This window comes from Megalops cyprinoides, chromosome 2, assembly GCF_013368585.1.
Source record: "Megalops cyprinoides isolate fMegCyp1 chromosome 2, fMegCyp1.pri, whole genome shotgun sequence".
Classification (NCBI taxonomy): domain Eukaryota; kingdom Metazoa; phylum Chordata; class Actinopteri; order Elopiformes; family Megalopidae; genus Megalops; species Megalops cyprinoides.
The window spans coordinates 45,803,445-45,829,824 of NC_050584.1; the positions used below are offsets into that span (position 1 = coordinate 45,803,445).

At 39.1% G+C, this 26,380-nt stretch overlaps 1 protein-coding gene across 12 annotated transcripts in view; it reads left to right on the plus strand.

The window, feature by feature from the left end:
- Positions 1 to 26,380, plus strand: part of nfia (nuclear factor I/A) — a 167,930-nt gene that overhangs the window by 43,931 nt on the left and 97,619 nt on the right. For 6 of the 12 annotated variants that reach the window (XM_036553865.1, XM_036553873.1, XM_036553918.1 and 3 more), the window contains exon 2: positions 14,903 to 15,431. In XM_036553865.1, coding sequence (XP_036409758.1) covers positions 14,903 to 15,431 — 529 coding nt within the window. Of the gene's footprint in view, positions 1 to 2,555; positions 2,750 to 7,183; positions 7,273 to 14,902; positions 15,432 to 26,380 lie in introns of those variants that run through there. The other 6 variants (XM_036553896.1, XM_036553944.1, XM_036553909.1 and 3 more) reach the window with 2 other exon arrangements.

The following is a 26,380-nucleotide window of genomic DNA, read 5'->3' on the forward strand; positions in this document are numbered from 1 at the left end:
TAACAACTTAGATAGCTTGACAAAATAGTGGTAATTCTGTCTTTCATGGTAATTAATCATCTATTATATGTTTTTGTGGTTCTCTGTCATCTCTATCAGTGTGTAAGTTAGTTGCTTGTTATGCCTGTATTATCATTAGTTTTCTCTAAGTGAACTGTTAGTTGTGCACGAATCTTTGCTTCAGAAAGCAGTTACACTGATGACAAAGGAACAGCTAAACTTAAGGCACGTTTAACATTGCCTGTAAAAGCACAGACATCATTAACCTAAAATTGCTTCCACAGTATGAAAAAAGCACAGGCCAGTTTCATCCAAAGTCCTGCTCTTATGGTTAAGCTGCCTATTTTATCTAAGCACAAATCAGAAAGCATTTGCCAAACAGTAATGTATTTTAGACAATGTTAGTTCTTTGATCGAACATCTTTGTCTGAATCTGTCTGAATTCCATGCTGTGCTTTTTAAAAATTTACTTACAGTAGCTCCACCTGTGATATTTCGATCATGACATTCATTTTGGATGAAATATTCATCATTGCAAATCAATATAAACCCAACGTTATTACATCATCAGTTCTACACATTAAACAAGATATAAATCTTTATTTCTCAGAACTTTGTTTTGTCCCCATCTAAAAGAATAATTGGTTTTAAAAGTCACTTTATTCAGGACCAGACTCATATACATTTCACCAATAAATCTTAAATGGATGATAGATATGATGCAAATACCACATTTCCAAAACAATTGGATTGTCACGATTATGTTAATTATATGGCAGCCTGGACTTCATTAAGCTATGTTCACGCTTACTTGCTTTGCCTCAACGTTGGACATCAAGTTTTGCTTATTTTCCTAACGTAAATTTCGATTAATTTATAGTGAAAGTAAAGGAATTGGCTTTTCAGACCATAACAAGCTGATGGACTGAATTGCATTTGTGTTACAATTAGACTTTGACATCGAAGCTGCATGTATCGATAGCTGGCTAAGTCAAAACGACCAATTTTTATGTTACTTTCTCCTTAAGTTGTGGTTATGCTTCCCAATTTTGCGTTTGTTCTGAACGGACAGAAGTCTTTTATTTGTTTCACTGGTGTGACTAATTGGAACACAAAGAAGCGCAGCATTAGGAGTCATTAAACCACCGCTGCTCCATTACCTCACTAAAAAGCATTGTTACAGAACTCGCTTATGTTCGTTGCATTTCACCAACAAAAACAAGTGTTTGACATACGTTAGCTACCGTGGGAACCGCTGGTTGCCCGTTTAAAGATCAGATATACATTTCTCTCTGGATTATCCCGATACATTCCTCCATTGGAGACATTCGTTTTAACATTCGTAGTGTTACATGATTTTCCCCTAGCGCTATTCCCATCGCTGCAGTCGCACTGTATGACCAGCGTCAAGGGAACTGGTGCAGATTATTACCAGAAAAAAAAATAAAAATGTATACGGTATTTTATACCATGGGCCTTTCGCGTATTTAAGGGAAAACATGCAAATGTCATGTACGCACAGCTGCGATATGCGGTAGGGTAATACTATTCCCTTAAACAGAACACATACAGCACTTAACCACAAGGGCAATAGAACATGGCGAAATTCTAAAATAGAATGTGGTTATATACGATCCCTAAACACATGCAAACACATGGCTCAGGCAAGCATCTCTTCAGACATAAGCATCATGCGATGTTGAAAATGCGCTTTCGCGTCCGACTTTCCCGTTTAAGCAAAACGCGCTACGTGCACGCGTTCTGTTGTAATTGTAGAGCTAGAGGACCCTCTGTAGGAGCCTCCCGCTGATGACCTTTGCTGTTTCTCTCAGCACAAGGACGCTATAGGAAGATCCGCTGCAGACATTCGATGTTTTTTGCCGAGCTGCTTTAAGCTTGCACGACCAGTGGTTCTCTGATGTGCAAGATGAATATGTAATAAAAAAAAAACCCTGACATGGTAAACGTCCACCATTTTAACAGCATTCAAGTAAATCGCCGCAGTAACCGTAAAAGCACTAAAGCATTTGAAGCTCTTTAAGTCGTTGTTGCGTTACTGACAACATCTTAAAATGCACTCAAGAATGCGCATGGCAGCACCCCCACCCCTTTCCCTCTCCACCGCGATGCACACGAACGGACCCTTGTGTGGTTCTGCAGCAGTATGTACGGGGAAAAACTTCGGTTTTCTGTGCGAGAGCGGAATGCTGTCTGGGGTCTGGCTGGCACGCAACTCCAGTTGCTGTGATTTGCCAGTAAGGCACAGGGAGGGGAGGAGATGGCGAGAGAGAGAGAAGTGGCGTTCCGTTGCCGCTCGGGTGCTGCGTGGTTACTATGCAAATTGCAGCGATTGCGGAAATAAACAAGCGGGGACTCGCTGAATCGATTGCAACTTCTGCACAAAGTCTAACAAACCGAGCAAAGACAGCCAGAGTGTGTCTCGCGAGCCAGCCAGCTTTGCCAAGCTTGGATCGCTGTCAAATATCAAGGAGGGAAGAAAGGGTTTATTGCAAAAAAAAAAATCTTTTTTTCTGTTCGGGATTTAAAAAAACAGCAGGAGCACCAGCAATTGGTCAGCTTTTATTTTTCTTTCTTTCCTTTCATCTCCTCTGGTTGTTTAAAATTGTCAAACAACGGCAGCAAGTTTTAAGACTTTTTTCACCTTAAAAATAAACAACAAAGGTGGCCGAAAATGAAGCACTTCGTCTCAACATTTTAAAGTTTCTCACGTACACTTTACATGGCAATGGTACGTGCAAGTCTGCATATGGAACCTTTATATTTTTCCTTAATAACAGCTAGTTTAAAATATGAGTGAAATAGTTTATTTAATGTTAAGCAGTGAACTGGAAGGTGTTTCTGTCGGACGCTTTGATAGAATGTGCATACGCTCTGTAACAGTATGATTTACCGTGCCGTCAGTATTGTAGATATTGCACCATTTTTTCTTCTACTTTAAGGTGGTTGGCATAAAGACAAAAAGTGAGGATGTTGTCATTTGTCCCTCGTTAGTGTTAGTACTGTGTCAGGACAAATCTAGCGCTCAGATTGAGAAGATATTGTAACGTTACGTACTAGCTCTGCAGAGCAGTCTAGCGATCGCGGTCAACCTAATATTGTAGAGTGAAATGCTTTTTTTCAGTGAGGGGGGAGTTAGTGACGTGATTGTGGTCCAATCAGATAATTGGTGGACTTTAAAAACCGGCGACTGCCCAGTCAGAGATAGACGTTGTTCCAGACTGCGAAAAAGAGGCACTGTGAGGGGGTGGGACTATATGTTTGCAGCATGCTTAGTCCGCAAGAGGTGCTGCTGTGCGGTGCAACCTGTCAAAATATTCTAACTTCTCAGAAGTTGTATTACTGCTGTAAAACCAAACTGGGAGAACTTGTTTCACTGGTCAGGGGAACTGGACAACCTTATTTTTAGCTTGCCACGCCATGTATTTAGTGAATCGTGGTAATTGTGCATATATTAGTGCGTTAATTAGCTATTAAAAGTCAATCTTTTACATATTCCTATTTAATTGATTTACCATCCAGATATGGTTATGTGGCCTATTATAAATCGTTTCAACTCTATGGATGGAAAGTAATTAATTTAATACAATCCACGGTATTTATTCAAATTGTGCACAGTCGTGTTTCAGACTACATGCTAGCTTTAACATAGTTTCTAGCAGAAGTCAAACCATCAATGGAAGGTTGTGGTAAATGCTCGTTAGTCAGATAAGCTACAGGAAAATGTTCGACGAGCTTTATGTGAGGAGTATTTTGTCATTTCTCATAATGAAATTTCATTTGAGTGGTAAGGATTTGCAGATGCTCGAAATGTGAACTAAGAGGGGGAGGCTATATTATAAAAAAGATATGGTTTTAAAACAATTACCAGCAATGTCTCCGTTTTAGTAACGCTATCCTTATGAAACTACATTTCCCATAGAACATAGCATGTTGCACATGCGCTCAGTTATCCAAGCTTTTGGTCAGCCGGGCCGGTGTCTGGAGAGTGGTAGGCTGCTGCAGGCGTGAAGCTAGCGGATATACAGCGGAGTTGGCTTGGCTTGTTTGACCATTTCTAGAGGGCGCACATTTGACTTCTCTTCCCCATGTCGTCATAGCAAAGAGCAAAAAGTTATTCATTTACAATATATGGCACAATTAAGTGAGTGAATTAATATAGGAAGCCCGAAAGGTTGTGGACCCCATTTCGTATTTTTCGGCGACATTTTAGTCATTTTATTATTGGCATTTATTATTGGCAGAGTGAACAAAAAGAGATGGCGCTGTCCTTTCTACAACATTAATGGAATAGAGTATCATCATTTGCTCTAATTTACCAGTCCCTCAGTAACATACAATAAAATACACTTCAACTTGACTGAAGAAACCAGAATGATTAATTTTCTCTTTTAAAATGAAATGAAACAAATGTAATCTATTGGCAACATCTTACTATCAGTGCCAAAATATTAACAATTAATCCATTCACTTGCTATTGTTCCTCAACATCAAATAGCAAAATATGGCCAATGAACTTGCTAGATATCGACTGTTAACCCTTTGAAGTAACAAAAAGTGCAAATGAACCACAGACCCATGTAGTAGTCTAGCGTATAGACTGAGCACCAGCATATCACACACACACACACTATATATATATATATATATATATATATATATATATATATATATATATATATATATATGCACACATTTTATGCATGCTATGTAGTTTGTACGTCACTTTCCTGTTGAATCAATAGTTAGACAGTTCATATGTACTATTTCATCCCTCACACATGTTACGGTTAAACAATTGTGTTTGCCAGATATGCTAGCCCACATCCCGTTTTTCATTAAATTGTTTCATTGATCAACTACAGATCCTTACAACAAAATAGATAGGGCAGCTTCACACCGTTGTATGAGCAGGTAATGTCTGTACCATGTGCCGTTGGTCGTTTGATGCAGGAGAAGTACAAATTGACATTGGTAATCTTGGGAATCTTGTCATCGGTCTTATGTTTTTCGGCTAGTTTCTCTGAAAGAACGCGACTTGTTATCAGATATAAAACTAAACAAACGTTGTTTGGGTATCCGGTAATATGCGTAGCCTCGTTGAGGGTAAGAGTGCACCGTGCCTCAGAGGGCTTTTGGTTTCATAGTGACGTGTATGAATTATCCAGAATTATTGGTAATCTGTGTGTTCCTCTTTTGTCTTATGTAATTTTGAGTGGGATACGTTTATGGTTATGTAAATGTTGATTATAACATACTTTGTTGCCGTGTTTAACATTACACTCCATATGACCTATGCCTTGCTATCACACTGGGGATTGTGTTTTTTGGTTATTAAAAATGTGATTACAGATGACCGCTATGTGACGTATTATGTGTCGTACTATTTTGAAATAAATTACCATTTGATGTATGCAGAGCAAGAATATGCTTGATTATCGACTTCACTGTATAGTCACTAAAGAGCGTACGTGTGATTTGTTTTACAAAATATATAGCCTAATAGGTCAGGAAAACCTAATACTACTAACTATTATAACAATATCGACATCAGTGCTACTGTTGTTACTATTACTACTACTACTAATAATGATATTAATAATAATAACATTAATGATAATAATATCATCTCAGGGCTTTAACTATATAGACGTTTAAGGAAACATCAGTTCAGCGTGTCTATCAGATCCTGTTCAGAAAATGTTCAACAGCACCGAAACGCCAATTGCTTAGTCGGACGTACTAGAAAGTTAAGCATTTGTACAAAAGGGGCGGTATACACCCCTGTCAACTGCACGGTGCTCTCTCTCGCTCTGTCGCTCTCTCTTTTCCACAATACTCAATCCCTTTTAACGTACGATGTTTTTTTAGAAAAAAAATATTTACCTCTTTTGATGGATGGAAGCATTACATGCTAGTGATCTGCGTTGTTCTGCAAGGGGGTTTCGATGTAACGCACCGGTTGCAAAAGCCATTACGTGCCGGGGCAAAGGCGCTCAAGCTAATAATTTGAGCCCCTAAAATACTATCATTGTTCCGCGTTCGGATTCGCTGACTGAATGAATAGTAGCGTTTTCGCCTTCTTTTTATTAACTTTGTAAACATTGCCACGTTCTGTCTTGCACACAATTAATGTTATCGCTGTCTCTTACCGTCTACTTCGAGGCAACATCTGAAGATACTTTCGCACATTGATCAACGTCAAAAGAATGTTAACACCGGGTTTCAAAATTTTATCGTGGATATATCGGTGGTAATGCTGATTGAGGAACCAAAGAGTTTGTTCTCTTGGCACAGTGGATAAAAGTGAGCTGGTTGCGAGGTGGGACACAGTAAAGACGTTTTGACCGCTGTGCTTTGTTTAGACTGAAAATCGGGATTTGCCATACCTATTCCTTCTTTGGAAAATAACTGTAAATCAGTTCTCAGGTGTCGGTTTTTGCCATCAAGCACTTGTTTTGGCATCGCGGATACTATTAATACGTTTTACTTCTTACCCGTCTGCGTACGCTCTAAATCCGACAGTCGGTGCGGAGTTGATTTCACGGCAAAGCTACCATATGCCTACAGTGTTTGCGGTTTTTTCAAGCATACACTTTGCCTTAACAAGGAAGCGCAGGACAATTTAAATGCTCACGGGCTGCAGAACTCTGGTGGAATGTTCTATTTACAAGCATTTTTCCAGTATTTCTGTGTGTAAATAAGACTCCGCCGTCCAACGATTCATCAGTTTTTCTTTTTTTTTTCTTTCTTTCTTTTTTATTTCTCAGCCCTCCGTACGCTTTCCACCGCCGCTCTGCTTCGGGACCTTTCTTGATTGTTGATTATGCCACTGGTGAAAGTTGTGTGTACCCCAGCGAAGGGACTGCTCTACGGCTTTAACAGCTGAGTACAGTAGATGTGTGCGGAGAGTGGAAGCTGTGTAACTCGAGGCGGGGTTAAAGTTCAACTCTATGGAGCGGTGAATCGCTGGTTGCAGTTCGCAGAGTTGGAAATGTGAAAGCAAGGAGCAGGCTTGATTTTTTTCCCTCTCTCTCCCTTCTCTCTCTGTCTCTCTCCTTTTTTCTTTTCACACACGGACACAAACACCACGCACACACGTACACATACACACACGTACACATACACATACACATTCACACATCAGTAAACATACATAAACACGTAGACGCTCTGTACAGACACACAGACACACACCTTACAAATCCAAAATAAAACACAGCAGGCATGTATTCTCCGCTATGTCTAACGCAGGTAAGTGAGCCTTTCATTAGTAATTAATAATATGTGCTTGCATGGTTATTTTCCTGACCGGGGTGGGACAGCGCGATGTGGGCTATAGCGTTGCTTAAGACAAGTAACTTTGTGTGCAGTACGCATTCCAGGTCTGACAGAGCCATCTGTACTAACTACCACATGGCGGATGGCGCCTACTTCGTGCATATGTACACACGTCTAAATGTCCATTTTTCGTTGCCGCTTTATTGAGTTGAGTAGCATGTTATTTAATGAGTTTAGTTTCTTTCATATTACTTCTTAATATTTAGGATCCCTCGTAAGATTAAAAAACTGAACCGTGCAATAAAAGACCAATGCCACGCTTTCGTTTTTATCAATCAAACCTTGCTTAAATGTTGCTTTTTGTATTATTTTTTCAATGGATTATCGTGCAATTGCCAGTTCTCATGTGCCCATCAGTGACTTTACTTTGAATTTTAGACTTGCTCACAACTGTCGCTCTGTTGACCCTTAAACGCGGCAATATAAGGCTGTCTAGCGTTTCTCTATGTATCGATGCAAATATCGTTCAGTTTGCATCCCCAGCATAATGGTTGTGATAGGCTTTAGTATTTTTTTTCTATAATTTTAATGAAAATGTTAATGCTTTGGAATAGGGATTGGAGATAAAGACTATAGACCATATCTTAAAGTGTTTCTCAAGTTGTTGAAGCGGCACTTTTCAGCACGAACTACCAACTTTTCTCCAAGCCATGTGCACTATCGCCACAAGAGTTTGAAGTACAGTTATTTGAATATTATTGTAATAACCTTTGTTTCTGTGAATGAATGTGCATCCAGGCGCAACTTGGTCATATTTGTGAATGATATGCGAAATGTTGAATCTCGGTGTTTTCCCTTATTTCAGGAATTGTAACGGTGCAGAAATTAAACTGCCGTAGACTTTTAACCATACGAACGTATTTTAACTATATGATGATTACTCAGTGAAATCCATAGCCTATATCGAGGAGCTCTTTTAATAATACACCTTTTTGTTGTTTGAAGTGGAAATCACTTCTTGTATTACACTGACACTGTTTCTGTCAGTGTTACAGGCCTTTGGAAAAAGAATAAGGTTTGAAACGCGCCCAATTTAAAGTTCTGTATCTTTTGCTGGCTGTCCTCCCACGGTATTGGTGCTGTCGGTATTTTGCGTTTATTTGTGTACTTTTTCCGAAGTCTCACGAAACGAAAATGAAACGAATTATAAGGAAGAGTTACTGCAACTGACGAGTTTCAGAAAGGCGCACATGTTTATATACATTTATGCGCGCCTCGGATTCCGGGGGTAAGTTGAGGTGACAGACCTGCAGACCCCACTCGCATAAATAAATAAATAAACACTAATACATAAGAAAAACACGCTAATTGAAAGGGATACTGCATTCCAGTGTCAGTTAGTACAAATGTTTTCTGTTCTCTTTTAATAGTGAGTAAGCTGCATATTCAGGCTGTTCATGCAATGTGTAGTCAGTACACACAAAATATGAATCAAACTTTAACCAAACTAACGGCAACATGAGGTTAAGAGAAATAAATACTAAGTTAAGACATGCATCCTGCGGTTTGTATCTGCTTTTGTTTGTTTTTACAATGCCATGGGAACCTTAATCCTAATTTTTTGGAGATTTGTAGTGCTTTTTGAATTTATCTCATTTCATTAAAGGTCCTACAAGCATGGTACACTTTACGTATCCATAACATAAACATAAAAGCACATTTTCCTGGTTTAGTCTAAAAGATACTTTCGACTGTGATCAGATTATATGCATACTCTGTTTATTTACTTATTTGCTTAATTTGTATTTTCTGATTTTTTTTTCTGGGGGGGGGGGGGGGGGGGGGTACAGTTCATAAATCCCATTATTTTGCAGTTACTTTGTGGTTAAGTTGAAGGAACTACCTTGGTGTTGGTGTACTTGCCGAATTCTAATACGAGAACCAGCTGGACTATTTGTGTATGCTTTCTACCCCCCTCAAAGTATTTGATGTTTTGCTTTAAAGGCAAACTGGATCTGCAAATCATTATTTTATAGGAAATTTATTCTCAATCAAAATTCACCATTATTCTTCATGATCGTTTTGGACAAAGGTGTCCAAAGTCTTTGAGGCTTTACTGATTATATTTGTGTTTAAACATGCATTCATGAACTCAAACTTGCTTAAAAAGATATGTAATAGGGTGACTATCAATAGCTCCCGATCACATTTTGTAAGTGTATATTTATTTTGTATATATGTAGTTATTAAATGAACAGGCCTCCTTGGACCTGTTATAGATGAAGTCATATTCTTTCGAAAATATAGTTTCAAACAGTTTGCAGGGCTTCCAATTTTCACATTTTATTTGAATTAATGTATTAACACAACTATATTGCAGAAGGAAAGATTAAAAATGTGCACAACTGGGATTGTGGATTTGCATTTTGTATTCAAAAGCTACGGTATTAAGGAATTAAACATTACCCAGTACTTGTGTATAGGTATAAGTGGCATCTTTCCATATAATGTTGGCTGACGATTTGAATCATAACCGTACTGTAGTCCATTATGCACACGCCATGTTCCAAGAGTCTGTATAGATAATTCAGTATTAATAAAATTATTCAAATCTGGGTATTTAAGACAGAGTAACATCAATAAAGAACATTTCTCCATTTGTATTATTTTTAAAACATCTACTTAATTCCTGAAGTGGGCCCAAAATGTTTTTTGAAATGTCTCACAGAGCCGCACATAATAGAATCTGTAATATGGTGTACTAATTTACATAATCAAAAATTGGAAGAAATGTTTGTCTGCATTCGGCTGCATGTTAAACATTTCTTTCCTAACGATTCTGAGATAAATAACATTTTCATTAACATTATTTCCTTTGGATATTTTACTTTGACATTTTCACTTTTGTGAAAACGGGGACCCTGTGCCCTAATACTGAGAGATGGGAGGTACCTTTGTGTCTGAAAGCGGAGATGATGTGGAGCAGGGGAGGGAGTGGTGGAACGTTGCTCGTCTTTGTACGGTTCACCAATGCAAGGTGAGCAGGAACTGTCTCCAATGGACTCTCTGGGGCTGAAAAACTATTTCTTTGTCCAAAAAACCCACTGTTTGTTTGTGCCTGACACTTGCAGGGCCAGCAATGGCTGCGAAACAGCTGAGAGTCCTTTCATTTACCAACGTCTTATTTGGCCCTCTGTGATCTGAGTTAGCCACCTCTTTTGCATGTGTCAGTGTCCTTCTGCAGAGATACTGCAAGAGGGGAAAGTAAACTCTGCTTACTCTTTCATAATTAGTTCTGTGTGTTGTGGGGCTAGCCGTGTGGGTGTCAATATAGGGGGATTACTATCATTTGTATTTAAGATTATAGTTATTTATGAATTGTGGTAAGAAGCCTGTTATTTAGAGCCATTACATCTGTCAGCAAGGTGTACTGAGGAAGCTCACAGCTGGAAATAAAGATACAGACACTCGGCAATAAATGTTTGCCACAATAGTTCAAATGAATGTGTTTAGATATGTAATTTTACAAAGATGCTAGCGTGAATATGGATACATGTTGTTGGAAAAGTGAATAAAACAATAGAACGTTTAAAATATTTATATTTAGTGGGAAAAATCACCAGAATAATGTGTAGCACACACTGTAAAGTATCAGTGGTTACTTTAGTTATTAAGGAGAAACGTTTCATTTATACTTCGAGTCAGTGGAGGCAGATTGGACAATTCATTTACTGACATTAATTTAATCGAACGTGAAACAATCAAATTGGGAAACAAAATGGGGATCGGGCAATAGATGTCTTGTTAGAATGGCGGAGATACAGGGTATCTGATAGTATTTTTATTTCACCAGTATCCTGGATGATTAGTTAATAACTGTGCGTGTGTATGAACAATATGTATTTGTTGCAAGTTATGCATTCTGAGAATTGATGCATGCTTAGGATGATAGTATGGTTTTAGGCGAACCCAAAGGCCGTTGTCCACCCCAGATAGGCAGTGCGCCTGAAGAATGCATCGCTCAGAGTATCTTATGCCTGTTACCCATAGGAGATAATATATGTCTGATACAACTTTCTTTTAAACTCTGGTTAAGTAAAAATCTGAACTTTTTACTGTACATATCTGTCGGATTATTATAGTTTGTATGTCACACATCACCTGTAATTTAACTTATTTTTTAATTTCCTGAATTTGCTGTACTCTTCTCGGTTCATGGTTTGTATTTGTGTCGGGAGTACCGTTACCAACGAAAATATGGGAATGGAGAGGAAAAAATACTTTGTGGGCACAGTAACATATCAGAACATATGGTATGTATACAGTATACACAAGGGCACATCTGTAGAGGCCCATGCACGGTAGCAGTGCTGCTTTGTTGTTGTGTAGACTAATGAGTTGTTGTGGCTAGGTTGTGTGTAATGTGGATGGGCTGCTGTATAGTGTCATACCTATATGAAATTCAGCTGAATATCTGCTCTGCTCAGCTGACAGCACAACATGCTGCACCTCTGTCTTTTGTAGAAAAATCTGATTCCTTTTTACATGATTTAGAGAACAATTTAACAACAGCCCTAAAGCAATAAGGTAAACTCAGTTAAGGAGTTAAAGTGGTGGTAGGGTTGGTAATTAGATAGCCCTTTTCTTTCATTCAGTTTAAAAATGACCATGGATTCATTTATTCAGACTTGCAGCTTTAGGTTTCTAATTTAATGGCACCCCTTAGGTTGAAGATTCTGTCATTATGCAATAATGTACAGTTTTCCAAAAGTTGTGAATTACTCTTCAACAGCGCATTCTCCTTATAAGAATCACAATATGCTGTCCAATGTCCAATATGCTTTGAGTAATGTAATGAAATCATTTTGTATTGGTTTGTCTTAAAGACTTTGATCGTTAAATGTGATTGTTACTTTTATCGGTGAGCAGAGTGCAATCTGTAAGCATGTTTGATAGCAAATTACTGCTCGTGTTGATGTAGCTCACAACACATTGCTTGGAATAACGGATGTGACTCGAGAGTTCTGCCTCTAACAGTGCGCACTTTGTTTTATCTTAATAATTTCAAAGTGTAAGCATTACGTCTACTGTCAGTAATACATTTTGGACAAAATCGTGCAATGCATTCCCCTTTATAAAAAATTATGAAAGTATGCTATTAAAGAGAAGGCTGTTCATTTCTTGGTTCATATTTTTACTGTAGGCCCGTCTCTCCGTGGAGTGTTTTTGCTTGCTTTACTTTGATTCTGGAAGTTAGCCAGTAGTTTTATTTAGCATGGATCCTTTTCAATATGTAACTGGGCTGGATTTTTTCTGAATATCATGTATGTAGTAATAGGGGATTGGACTGGGAGCTGCCAGTTGAAGTGTCCTGGACAAGATCAACAGAGCGATGTAGGTGATGAGAACTGAGAGGAATTAGCAAAAAAGCACACAAAATATTGAATTACTGCACATTTAAATATATAGACAAACATATCGCTGACCTACCCAGTTGCTTGCACAGTTTTGTCCTTTTCCTAGTGGTAATGCTAGCACTCTTTGGCATGGTCTGTCGTTTGATTTGAAATTACATCTAAACTGTTTGGATGTAATTGCCGTATAGCAATGTGCTCTTTCACGGACCTTTTTAAAAGGGTTGCCTTGATTTTTTATTCCTACACATATTGCATTGAACACTTTTAACTCCTCTTTCATACATAATGAAAATTTGTTTACTCATTAATAATATTCCTGGTTGTGAAGTTGTGTAGTTCATTATTAAAATAACATGCAGCACGTAGATGTTTGTGGCATATTTTTAATGCTTGAAAGGCAGAAATTGGCCTTAATTAGAAAAAGTTAACCATTCAAAAATGCGGTGAACTGATGAAAAAGCTTAGCCAATTCTACTTCCAAGATAGTCGGTCAGCGCTGATTTTTAAATGCGTGCATTCTTGTATCCTTGCTACATGAACAAAATACTTTATACATATGTATATACTTAAATAGCTGCATATATTGTTACATGTATAGCGTTGTATAAATTCACGTATATGTCTGCTGATTAAGTAACACATAAGAGGTTAATAGTTTTAGTAGCACAGCGTATGCAGCCAAAACCAAAATGGTGAGTTAACTCTGCCGTTTTTGTCTTTTGCAGTGCACTGGCTTCTTCATTGTACATATGTAATACCTGAGTAGGGCATGTGTACGTATTCAGTTGCCTCCTGAATACTGGATGTAAATGAGTGAAGATGACTAATTTGTTTATTGCTTGCATTAGATCACTTGATGCAGTACTTGGTAAATAGTATAATTTAGATTGTCATGCTTAGTTAGTAGTCTAGGAATCTAAACCTATTATTTTATGCTACAGTCATAACCGAAGGGCTGTAAATTTATAATGACAATAAAATTATCATTTCACCATGAACTCGTGCAACCAGCCCAATTTCTTGCTTTGTATATCTAGTTGCTGTATTTTTGTGTCTTTGAACCCTCTGTCATTTGAGGAGTGGGGGAGGTCATCAAAGGTGTCAGTTGTGTCTGATGAAAATGAGAGAAATAACACTGCTCATAACAGTCTTAAGGATTTATTTATTTTCAGAATATCTGAATGTTTCTGAAGATAACTTTCTCCCCACTCAGTTCAAGATGCATCCCTATTTTTTCTTTTAGAATTTGTGTCATATCTCTGTTCATGTCCTCTTTTGAGGTGTGGGGAGCTTTTGGTGGTGAGCCAAATCCTGCCAAAAGGAGGGTGCTTGTTTGGTCGTGGCAGGTGTACACAGGAGCCAGCGCAGATTATAATTCACTGATGTTCTTCTGCAGCATTCACACCGAAAATGAAAACAAACAAAAAAATTTGGTCTTGGAGACTAGGTTATATACACTTTAGTCTTTGTGTCACTTTAGTGACACAAAATACGTCTCTTCAGTTAGACGAACACGACTGAAGTCTGGCTATATGCAAAACTCCAAGTAGATGTATGCATGTGTCTGTTTGGTGAAAAGATAAAAATAGATAGCTTTCTGCTTTCCCACTTCGTTATTGCTTTTCCTCTGTCCTGGCAGACCCCCACAGACCCACATTCTTGCCAGACAGCCAAGATATGGCCTAGAAGGGCCTTATTTCACACTGCTCTCTCTGGCTCAGAAAAACTAATGCATTTTATTTCTCACTAATGCGCTCAGATTGAATATAAATATAAATAAATGTTTTAAAAACAGCTGTGGTAAAAATTTACATTTTAAATAACCTAATGAATTATGTCCATAATATTTGTGTAGTCATTTATTACTTAATATTGAGGTGATGAATTCTATTACTTGTTAATTATTTTAAAAATATTTCTGCATCAGTATATACATTTTTGATTTTTGCTGATAATAAATTTACAACAGGTTGCACAATATTTTGTTTATATTTTGTAATAATTGTTTATATTTTCTTAAGTGTTTTGTGATCATGTAGGTGAACTGGCTTTGCTGTGCGTTTGATGGTGGATTAAATGTGTTATTATTTATATTCATATTACATGTGCAAATGAATTAACAGTTTTTTTCCTGCTTTGTTTTTGTTTTGTCTTCTCTTTCCCGTCGGCTTCTCCGACGGGCACAGGATGAATTCCATCCATTCATTGAAGCGCTATTGCCCCACGTGCGAGCGTTTGCCTACACATGGTTCAACCTGCAGGCCCGCAAGAGAAAGTACTTCAAGAAGCACGAGAAGCGCATGTCCAAGGAAGAGGAACGGGCGGTGAAGGACGAGCTGCTCAGCGAGAAGCCGGAGGTCAAGCAGAAGTGGGCATCGCGGCTCCTGGCCAAGCTGCGCAAGGACATCCGGCCCGAGTTCCGGGAGGATTTTGTGCTCACCGTCACCGGGAAGAAGCCGCCATGCTGCGTGCTCTCCAACCCTGACCAGAAGGGCAAGATGCGGAGGATCGACTGCCTGCGCCAGGCGGACAAAGTCTGGAGGTTGGACCTGGTCATGGTGATTTTATTCAAAGGTATTCCTCTCGAAAGTACTGATGGCGAACGGCTGGTAAAGTCCCCACAGTGCTCGAACCCAGGGCTGTGTGTGCAGCCTCATCACATAGGAGTTTCAGTAAAGGAGCTCGACTTGTACTTGGCCTACTTCGTGCATGCAGGTGAGTCCATCTCTATTCCTTTCATTTTTTAAAATTAATTGTCTTAGCGCATGATCGGTGTCTTTTTTTTAGGCCACTGAAAATGTTATGCTCCTTGTAGCTGGGGCATTTGTCACTAATGTAAATTTCATTTTGCATCATGTACACTGATCTTGATAGATTTGCACTGGGGTTCAAGGTACATGTATTTAGCAACACACTTTATGGATCCCTTTGTAAACGCCTGCTCAGGAGAATTATTTCTGAAGAAAGAACCCTGCAGCACACTCCTTTCATGAGCACCAATACACCAACATGCAAAATACAGAGACCACAAACATGTGAAGCAACGAGCCTGGAAGCATTCAAATGCAAATTGACTTAAGGTGGGGGAAATATCATAATTTCGGTTATTACTTGCATCATTTAAAAAGTGGATTATTTTAAATTGTTTTGAAGGAAAACATACAAAAAGCTCTTGACATGTACCCAGACTCCGCAGTAGCACTGCCCTCCACAAGCCATTTTCACTGCTCTATATCCAAACACGAATGTCATCTGCAGTAGACAGCATTTATTCCTTCAGTAGCCAATTGAGCCAATGTGGAGAAAAAGGGTGACCGCTGTGCCAAGTTTCTCTCGCTGGTCATCCACACACTGTTTCCTAGACCGGGCACTTTTTTGTGAAAACTGGCACTGTAAAACTACCGAGGAATTCCACATGTTATTGTGCTTACAAAAAGCTAATTATTTCCATTCTGATAGCTGGTAAATGTTTTCAAAACACAACTGGACAAAGATAAGCAATTAGCTTTTTTTGTGGTATTCGGATAAAAGTATCAGGAAAAAAGTGTGCATGCCAACCTTGTTTATCCTGTGGTTCTGGAGCTGGCACTTGTATTGTGTAAATCAGGCCACCCATTTTAGCTTAATTTAACACTGTTAAAATCAACATCAGGTGCAAAATAACACCAACATGAAGGACTGAGTGCATGATTTATTCTAAATATATGCCTCTTTTCTATGCTCCAAACAGAAAAGCCACATGCACTGACCTCAGGACGAAAGATAGTTAAACACTGGAGATTCGTTTGAACTGTATCAGAAATTCTTAGATTTCATTTACTTAGACATTGTACCTTCATCTACACAACTTATTATTGACAAATCAGTAGTGTTTTGGAGAATCTACACCACCGGGCTTTGAGCCTTTTCCATTCTTTTTATGCATGATGTTTGCGTGGCTCTGTGCAAGAAAGTGAAATGAATGAACAAAAGAGGAAATATCCAATCTCTAAAGATCATTAAGTTCAGTAAACATATTAGGGACCACAAGATTCTTGCAATTTCTGGCTTCGATATGATCTTTTGGTGATCGTGATCTTTTAGTGAACCATGCAGGCTCAAAGTAGTTTACGTTAATTAGTTGTCACACTTAATGAAAGAACAACCAACCTTTAAGAAAATGAAGAAGTTACTGCCCTAGTGTCAGGCACTACACTCAACGTTACAGTCCAACCTCACCAGTTGGCTGAAACTGATAATTTAGTGTTGAAACAGAAACATAACAAAACACAAAACTCAAACGTTGGTATAAATGATGGTAAAAATGACATGAACATGTTCAAGAATTGGTTAGCTACTTTCCTTTCAAACCATGGGCAACATCCGAACAGCATCCTCCCTTTCTCTTAGTCTCGTAACTGTGAGAGGTAGTTACAATACCAAAACTCTAAACAGCCAGCAGGTCACTTTCATACCCAACAAATGGGGAAAATAACATCTAGTTTGCTCAACTGATTAAATAGCCTTAGCCACCATATCAATAGGCTGTTCAACCTAAATACTATATTCTTAAAGAAAAAGAATAAAATTACCCTTTGATAATCACTTCTTACATTTAGGACTGTAAGTGTAGTCTGGGGTGTATTTTTTAATATTGAAGGAGTAAATTAATAGTGAATATCTATGTCCCCTGAATAATGTTAGAAAAATGATTTGTCATCAGTTCCAATATTTATTGTGAATTTCAGTCAAAGGTAGGAAACAGAAATATCAAGAAAGGATGCTAGCTATCGACAAAACTGTAGTCAGTAAAATGCTGTTACAAGTTTGCCATTATAGTTTTTGCTTGGACTGTAAGCTTTTAAATTTTGATGAAAAGCACACGTACAAGGAATGTTACAAATTTGTTAATTTTTATCAAATTAAGAAAATAGATAAGGGATCAAATTTGTAATTTAAGCTGGCTAGCTGGGTAGCTGCCCATACTCTGGCCGCCCTGTTGTCCTTCAGGCAGTTACTCAACCATTATGTTAAGGGTCAAAAGGACTTGTGCAAGTAATTCTGCATCATCATAAGTCATTACGAATCAGACTAGCACAGTTGTAAATTTGAACAAAAAAAAAATGTAGTCATTCATATTTGTATCTTTTATGAAAAGGATAGATTCAGTTTTTCTCATGAGCTTATTAATATGCTGTTTTTTAAATAACAACATGGTTTTAGGACCATAACAGATAAAGATTAAGATTAGTGAATTAATGTGTGGTATTACAGTGGTATGCAATAAATACTAGCTGGCAGCATTAACTGAGAATGTATGCAAATGTGTGTAGCCACACACACTCATACATACAGTTCATTGAACTTTTTTTTTGGCAAGTTGTAACAAAAAGGTTGCGTTAGAGCCCCGAGCCAAACCAGCTTTCTTTCTTTTCAAAATGAAGTATGTGACTCAAAACGAGATATAAAAACCACAGCGTGCACTGAACCATGCGCTTGGTGAATCATTGCACTCCAAATATCAGTGAGATTTTATAATGCATAATAATCTACAATAATCTACATAATGTAAACCATACATATATATGCTGTACATATTAATTTATTTTCTACAGTTAATGCTGCTTGAACTCTGTTGCAAATAAAAAAAAAAAACACTGATAAGTGATAGATGATCAGAGCAACTGAGATTGACAGTTTATTTTTCCAGACTTTTGAGGACCATGCTTAATTATCTTGCTTTGGTATGAAATCAGATTTATTTTTTCTAAAATTAAAAATAGGTTCTAGAAATAAAAACAAACATCAAGGAACACTAAAGAATACTACATTTTGATGAGTGGAAATAACTCATTTTGTTTGGAATATGTGGTATGTCTTTTTTCCAGATACTACTTTATTTTGAGCAATACATTATCCATGTTTGAATTTGTCTTCACTGTCTCTTGAAAACAGATGAGGGTGCATTTGTTGTTCAACCAAAATACAGCGATATGTTGAACATGTTTAAGGCTTCGGCATATTTAAATATTTATTTAAGCTTCTCACTGTTGGATCGGAAAAGGAATTGAAAATATCCTGCAACACGCTTGCCGTTTTTTTTTTTTTTTTTTCCTGTGTTCTTACCAGTGCTTAAACCCTCGGGTTTGTGCAGTCTTCTCGAAGTGGCTAATATGATGTTAACTCCGGTCCTTTTATTTCTTATGAAACAGTGTCTGATAGAGTGCAGTGCGAGGCCAGTTACCGATGGTGAGACTGGTAATTGCTTAGAGGCAGCAGGGGATCCTTCTTCCACTGACAGCGACACAAACACTCGCTTTCACTCTAAAGGCATAGAAAGAGCTCTGTTTCACAAGGCAAACTGCGCACCTTAATTACAATCATTTCCTCTCAAGCAAATTGTTTCACTAAGGCCAAACTGAGCAAGGCAAAATGTCCCCTTTTAGTATTATGCAGCATGAACTTTTTTTTTTCCTGGAAAACCACTTTGGTTTGTGATCTCTTATTGATATGAAAAAAACTTTTTAGCAAAAGAGCCGCTAAAGATCATTTGTATTATCTGTACATGTGGAATGTACAGATATTAATAAGATTCACAAACAATGTTAGCTTCTAAGACATTTTGACTTGATTTTGGCACAAAAGTGCTGACCCTTTCAAGGACTGTGAAAATGAGTAGAAGCAACAAGCGACAGGCACTGTTACTAAAGCAAATTTTCCTCTGGCCTAGAAAATCCTTCCTTTAGATGTTCTCAAAGCCTATTCACAGGCCTTTTGCCCCGCTCATGTTCCAGTCATCCAAGTGGGGGTTTCTATTTGATCTTGACAGTGCAGAAGAGGTGTCGGAGCAAGAACAAGAGGGAAAGAAAGAGAAAGAGAGTGAGAGAAGGAGGCCACAGGGTGTGGAGGTGCTCCCGTTGCAGAGTTAACGCAACAGTCTCTCTCTCTCTCTCCCTCTCTCTCCCTTTCCCCTTTTCTGTCTGTCTGTCTCTCTCTCGCTCCGTCTTTCTCTGTGTCTCCCCGTCGCCCCGTCCTGCTGGATCGAGTTTCTTGCTCTGTCTTATTTAAAGCAGCGGAGCGTTTCTGGAGCTCTCTTGATTAAAAGGCATCTGAAGAGACGCTGACCTCATGCTCAGATGCCGAAGGTGGAGTTCTTGAGGGCAGCTGAAGTCAGTAATTCAATTTATCCCTCCTCTGCTGCCCGAACGCGGGGTGGCAGGAGGGGACAATGGCCCACCATGGCTGCGCCGTTGTGCCACACCACCCTCACCACTGCTTGTCTGTTACCCGCGTAGGCACAGGACACTCGAGTGTTACACCATGAGGTATTCAACATTCAGAAAAATCGCAGAAGTGAAATTGAACAAAAGACAGATTCATTAGATAATTAATAAAAAATATAGGAAGTGTATTTATTATTGAGAATAACTAGGGTATTGCAGGCTGTTGCAAATGACGTGCAGTAATGTCAATAGATATTCTTCTACCTATATAAAATTACTGTAAATATTAGGGGGCAGTAATTGCTGACATGAAATAATCTGTGTACCTTAACTTGTGTAATTTAATTGGAAAATGTTAACTTGCAATGTTTGTAGTTTGAAACTGAATTTTTTGTTTCTTGGTGATATTTTATTGGAGAGTACTGTGCATTCTAATATAAGATTGGAAAGAGTTGGAAAAAATATCTATTATCCTCAGTAATACAGAAGTTGGGTTTTTGAGTCTGTAGGCCTTGCATCTTGATAGAAAAGCATAATTTTAAGGAGTCAACCATTTTGTGCTTCAATGCATCTTAAAAGAAGCCAATTTCAACCCCCCCCCCCCCCCCCCCCCTCCCAAAAAAGGGAAAAAGATTGAGACCTCTGTCCTAAGTGAAAAATGTCTTCGAGTCCCATCGTGGCCACCTCAGCATGTGAGTGGAGGGCATCTCCTCGGCTGTAGATCCCTGAAACACTAGTCAAAAGCTCCTGTCCGCTGGCTTTGCACAGAAAACCAACATTTAAGAGCAATCGTTAAATCGCACAGCCCCACGAAGCCTGTCAGCTTGTCCACAGGCCAAAAACACAGCATGCCGTTTCAGACCAGTTTCTTAATCCAGAACACTCTTGAACAGTGTAGACAGATCATGAAAATTTTCCCTCCTTGTAAAGTGTAATGTGGTGCTACACACACACACACATACATTATATATATATATATATATATATATATATATATATACACACACACATATATGTACATGTAATATAAATTATATTCATTGTAAATGTTATTTAGGCTTTTTCATTACCCTCCCCTCTGAATGCAGAAGAGAGATCACAGTTTCGCTGGTAGTTTGTTTCTAGACGATGAACACTGCTGCTTTTTGCAGTAGCTGTAATGTTAAGTGTGCGCTGAATTGCCAGAAAAACGTGTCTGTCTAAAATAGCAGAGATGCGTAAATATGAGATAACCCTTTTTCTTGAATATTTCACAAATGTTTAGTGCATGTGTATTACTGACATTTTTGGGGCAAGTTTTAATGATATGTTTACATATTTTCTGTAGTTTTTTGTATCATTTAAAGTTGAGTATTTGCCGTGAAAAAGGGTAGGTCTGACTCCCCTGGCAAACAGTGCTGCCATTCATGCTTTCTCAGCTCACTAATGAAGGTAGAAAGGGATATTTTGCCGACACAGAGTGAGAAACTGCTCTGCTTCAGTGATGCGCAAACTTAAGAGCCAAATCAAATCAAAATTGCTTGTTTTTTGGCTGATTTTCATAAAACAGTATTCTGCCATTAATACTTAATTTTATTTTTTGGTGACAACAGTTTGGTGTAAAATCGCTAGCATTTAAAAGTTGATTTATGTTCAAATGTCACATTGTTAAAAGTCAGTTTAGTAAATTCACAATCACGGCAAGAAATTAATTCACATTTTAGTTTCTCACATTTTCGGGTCGTTGCAACAGTGAGCTGAGCAGTTATGTAGGTGAGGTGAGGCCTGAGCCAGTGGCATGCCACCATGCCTTTCTGCTAGAGTGAACGTGGGTGGGAGTAGAGGGGAAAGGCGGGTGGGTGGCAGTAGATCACCTTTTTTGTTTCCCCAAAGAATAACCTGCATCATATAGCCGTCACAAGTGTGCATCAAGAATGATGTGGTGTCAAAGGGCAACCCCTCCACTCGCCCCGGAGCAGCCCATGCAGGCGGGGCTGATTTACAGCCTAATTCTCAACCAGACGACTGGTGTCAGAATCACAAGAGTGCGCCACACGTGGGAAAGGTCAGGACTTAAGATGTTAGGGTCGTGACCTTATCTTCCAGGCATTTGACCCCTTAGATAAACATCCTTTCTCATTAGCAACAAGTCAAGCGAAGGGGGTCTCTTTAGCTGTGGGTCCCCCTCTTTGACCTCCAGTTAATGCAGGCAGTTTTGCGGGGCAGGGAGTGGGGAGTGGGTCTAACTCTGAATAAGTTTAAATACGCCTGACAGCCGTGGAGGTAGCAGGCAGACGTCAGCGTAGGAGGGGCTTCTCATTCTTCTGCGCAGTCTTTCCTCTCCACTTGTCGCTCTTCCCTTTGCTTCAGTCTACTGGAAGAGCCTTTGCTTCTTCCCTCACAGCACCACTCTCCCTGGTCAATTGGTCAAGATAAAGGGGACTTCGTAAGCAGGTAGCAACCAAAAAAAGGCACCTGTTCTTATGGAGGTGTTTGTTTTAAGTCTTTCAGAAAAGTGTCAGTAAAGTTGTATTTTAGCGTGGATCTCTGACCGGTGGTCCAATAGCTCAGCCCAGATGACCACGGAGGCCTCTGGGGAAGCGCAGGAGACAGAGAGAGGAGATGTCTCGTGTCTGGGAAACACTGCCACGGGGAGGGCCTAAGCAGCTCTGATTTGCAGCTCTGCATCCAGAGAAATAAGAGAGGTTGGACAGTGTTGGAGCAATGGGGTGCAGACCCTAAAGGGCGAAGCGTGGACTCAACAATCAGCGCTCTGTTCGTCTGGCAAAGGTGTGGATTCCCTGCGTCTACAGACTTTTGTTTGTCATTGGCTAATCTCTGCTTACTATAGCACAGAGGACTATGTAGTAAAGAGGAATTGGCAGCGAAATGTTTGAAAGAAAGCTGGGTTGGCACTGATCTTCGCTTTACTATATACACCGAATTATGGAGGTTCGCTGTTCACAATAACAGCGTATTTTGTTTTAAAGAAAAAAAAATGTTGACACATTCAATTTCAAAGTTCTTTGCTAGAATGCAGTCATTGGAAATGTTCCCATCTGAAATTTTTGAAAGTGGCATATTGATTGCTCTGAGTTTTGAACATTGCAATGCTTAAATCAAGTTGCACTTGTTTATTAAATTAAAGTTTCATTTCATTCTTTTCTTTTTTCCTCCATGCACAACACAATTGAAGGATATCGCTGGTTCAAAAAGATAACATGCCACTAACTGGACCTATGTGAAAATTTCCAAGAATGCTGATAGATATTTATATTGCACTTACCTTATATGACCCTAGTGGAGCAATGAACGCTCTGTTTGTGTATGTTAACAGCAGAGACTTCTGACCTATTTCCCTTTGAGCTCTAAACTATGTGTTGTCCTTACCTAGTATGCTTTGATGATGACAGTCATTCAAGTCACATGTGAATATGTAATTGCAAATGACAGAAAAAAATGTAGTTTATACACACACACACACACTCACACACCCACACACGCACACACACACATACACACAAAGATTTTTGTCTTTTGATTGAGTAAAACAGTATTTTGAAACAATGAGGCCATACCCCCTAAATCTCAGCCTTCCTGTAGTTTGTCAGGATTTAACACTGGGCCATTGTTATAAATTGTTACATGATTAAGACGTAGGAAAAGAGAACGGAGGAAAAGGCACAAGCGTAGTGTCTCTCCTAAAATGCGAGGGCTCTAAAGATGGCAGTTTTCTGTGTCGCCACAGGGGTTTCTCTGAGAGTAATAAAATCTGCCAATATCTACTGGCTGCTTTTGGCTTGTCTCAACTTACAGCCGTTTTATATTTCCCTTCCTTTCCACAGGCTGAGGAATAACAATAATTTGGAGCTATTTAAGGCGATTGTGGGATAAACCACAGTCTTTGTTGTGGTTACTGCAGTACACACTGTGGGTTGGGACACTTCCCTCCATTTTGGGCATTGATGTTTCAGCTGGGATCCCCCCCTCCCTGAATCCCACCTACCACCCAACAACCACTACTATTACTACAACCACCAGAGGATCACCAGATTCCCTGTCTCTTTCTCACACACACACAAACACACACACACGCGCGCACACACAAACACACACACGCGCACACACACACAGAGCATCACTCTTAGGACAGTTCCCTTAAGGTCATTTGTGAAAATTTATTCTCAAGACAAAAACATGCAACCTTGTCCATTCAGGAACTGTAAACCACTCACACTTGTCATTGTTTTATTGTTCTCAACATGGTCATTGTTATAATCAGTTTCCTCCTGAACTTGAATATGTTAACAACGGAAAACCCATTCATAAAATATGCTCCCTTTTGTAGAACAGTCTTTGATTTTAACTGGTTGTAATATATAAATGCAAGCATGCAGATCACATACAGTGGTATCAAAGTGCTGAAGGACTCACTGTTTTAGCAATGAGATACTATACAGTCATTTTTAATATTATTGGAGACGACCTTCTTTTGAACCAGCATTTTTTTTTGCTACACTATTATTGGATTAAAAAAGCAGATAGGATTCTCAGCAGCAAAACACTGTCAGATTTTTGTCAAACAGCATTACCCCTCTGTGGTTAAATTTCTCACAAACCTGATTGCACAGCAAATTCAGGTAATCCGTTTAATGTGCATTGTCAACACTGATCTCTCTATGCAATCCTTACAAATTCACAGATTTGGAACATACTTTAAGGCTCCAGTTGGGGAATTAAAAAAACATCATGACATAGAATCATAAGACAATTGCTGTATGGATTTTCATGCCTTTGACCATTGTGTTTTCCTACTTCATCTCCCTGTTCTCTCTTTCTTTTGGCTTTTCTTTTGTTCTTTCTGTGTTCATGAACTGCATTGTCTGTGGAAGTAAGTCAACACATTTGTGAGACTATTCACAATACATTAAATTGTTAATGCCTCTCAGATGTTGAAAGTTAATGAGATCACTGTTTGCCATTTGAGCCTCCACTTCTAAAATTTGGAATCCTCTCGCAGGAGAAACAAAATCAAAGGTTTAAACTATTGAACTGCAGCTGAATAACCTGAACGCAGTGATCTGGGGTGAGAGGAATGAGTGCACTTTGATCCTGGTGTTGCCGCTGTCCTCCTGTGTTGTGTAACAGAGGGGAGGCAGGGGGGGTTGGCACCAGTGAAGTTTTGCTCATTAATTCTGCATTAATGCCCAGCCGTGGCGGGGACTCCCCAGCAGTGAACACAGGCTCAATGAAAGATGCCGTTTGATGGTAACTGTTTTTTTTTTTTTTTAAGCACTGCCCTGAATTTGGATGAGTGCAAATATACATACTTAGGATCGTGTGGAGATATTATTTTGTGATTTTTAAAAAAAATTAAATCTGATAAATTGTCTTTCCTCCCCTCTTTTATTTTGACGGTTGGATATCTTTTGGGGTATCGCGGTTAGTTTGGGACAAAGTGGAGCCCTACGTCTCCTGACTCCAAACGGGTTAAACTACATTAAACTCTGTGGGGAGAGCCATTCCTAATGGCTCAGACCATTCAGGCTTTTAAAGGGAGTAGACGTTTCTGCCCATTTCTCAACAGCAGCTCTGGCTAACTTCTGAGAATAGACTCTTTGTATCCACACGCCATTCAACAAGAGTCCCATTGTCTTAAGCCCCTGTTAGGAGAGCTCTAGTCATCGCTCAGCCTTTATTGTGTGCACTTTGATTGTATTAGGACTTGATGAGGACTTCATTTGAATCGTGGGCAGACAGCTCATGTGCTGTTCTGGCCTGAGCGGGCAAACTGTGCTAATCATCTAATTACCTGCAGCTTTTCCGGGCCTCTCCTCTCCTTTTTAACCCTGTGCACAGATAACAGCATGCAACCCGCGCGGAGTGGGAGAAAGTTACAAGAGCAATTCATTTCATAATCCCTCCTTTCTCTCTGCCTTGTATTTCTTGCACGCTCTGCTGTAGAAGATGTGTCGTTGGTCTGATAATATTTAATAGAGATATGCAGTGAATAAGAGTGAATAAGGAGCTGAGACGAATGAGAAGAGGGAAAAGGGGAGTGATCTGTGTCCCTGGTGCTTAAATGTCAACCCTGCCACCTCTTTGTTCCTGAGCTCCAGGAATGCGCTGCAGATTGAGATTTTTTTGTCACCCTGTAGTAAAAGAGAGTTACTGTTTTTATGGAGATCTTAGCAACTGATCTTAGCAACTTAGCCGTACTCCCGCAACCAGGCTGCATTCCAGGCGTCGGCATCCTGTGTCCAAGTTGACACCGATACACTGTAGCACAAGATTCACTGTTTGTTTGAACCTTGGCACATACAGATTTATGGTTAGATGTTATATGATTGTCTTTTTCTGTTTTCCATTATATGTCAGCTTCTTTGTAATAGTGTTTGATCCCATTTCCTAAAGTGCTTCCTCCTTCTTTTCAGTCAAATGAATGCACTTAATGGTAAGAAACAAAACCTTTAAGCTGGAGTG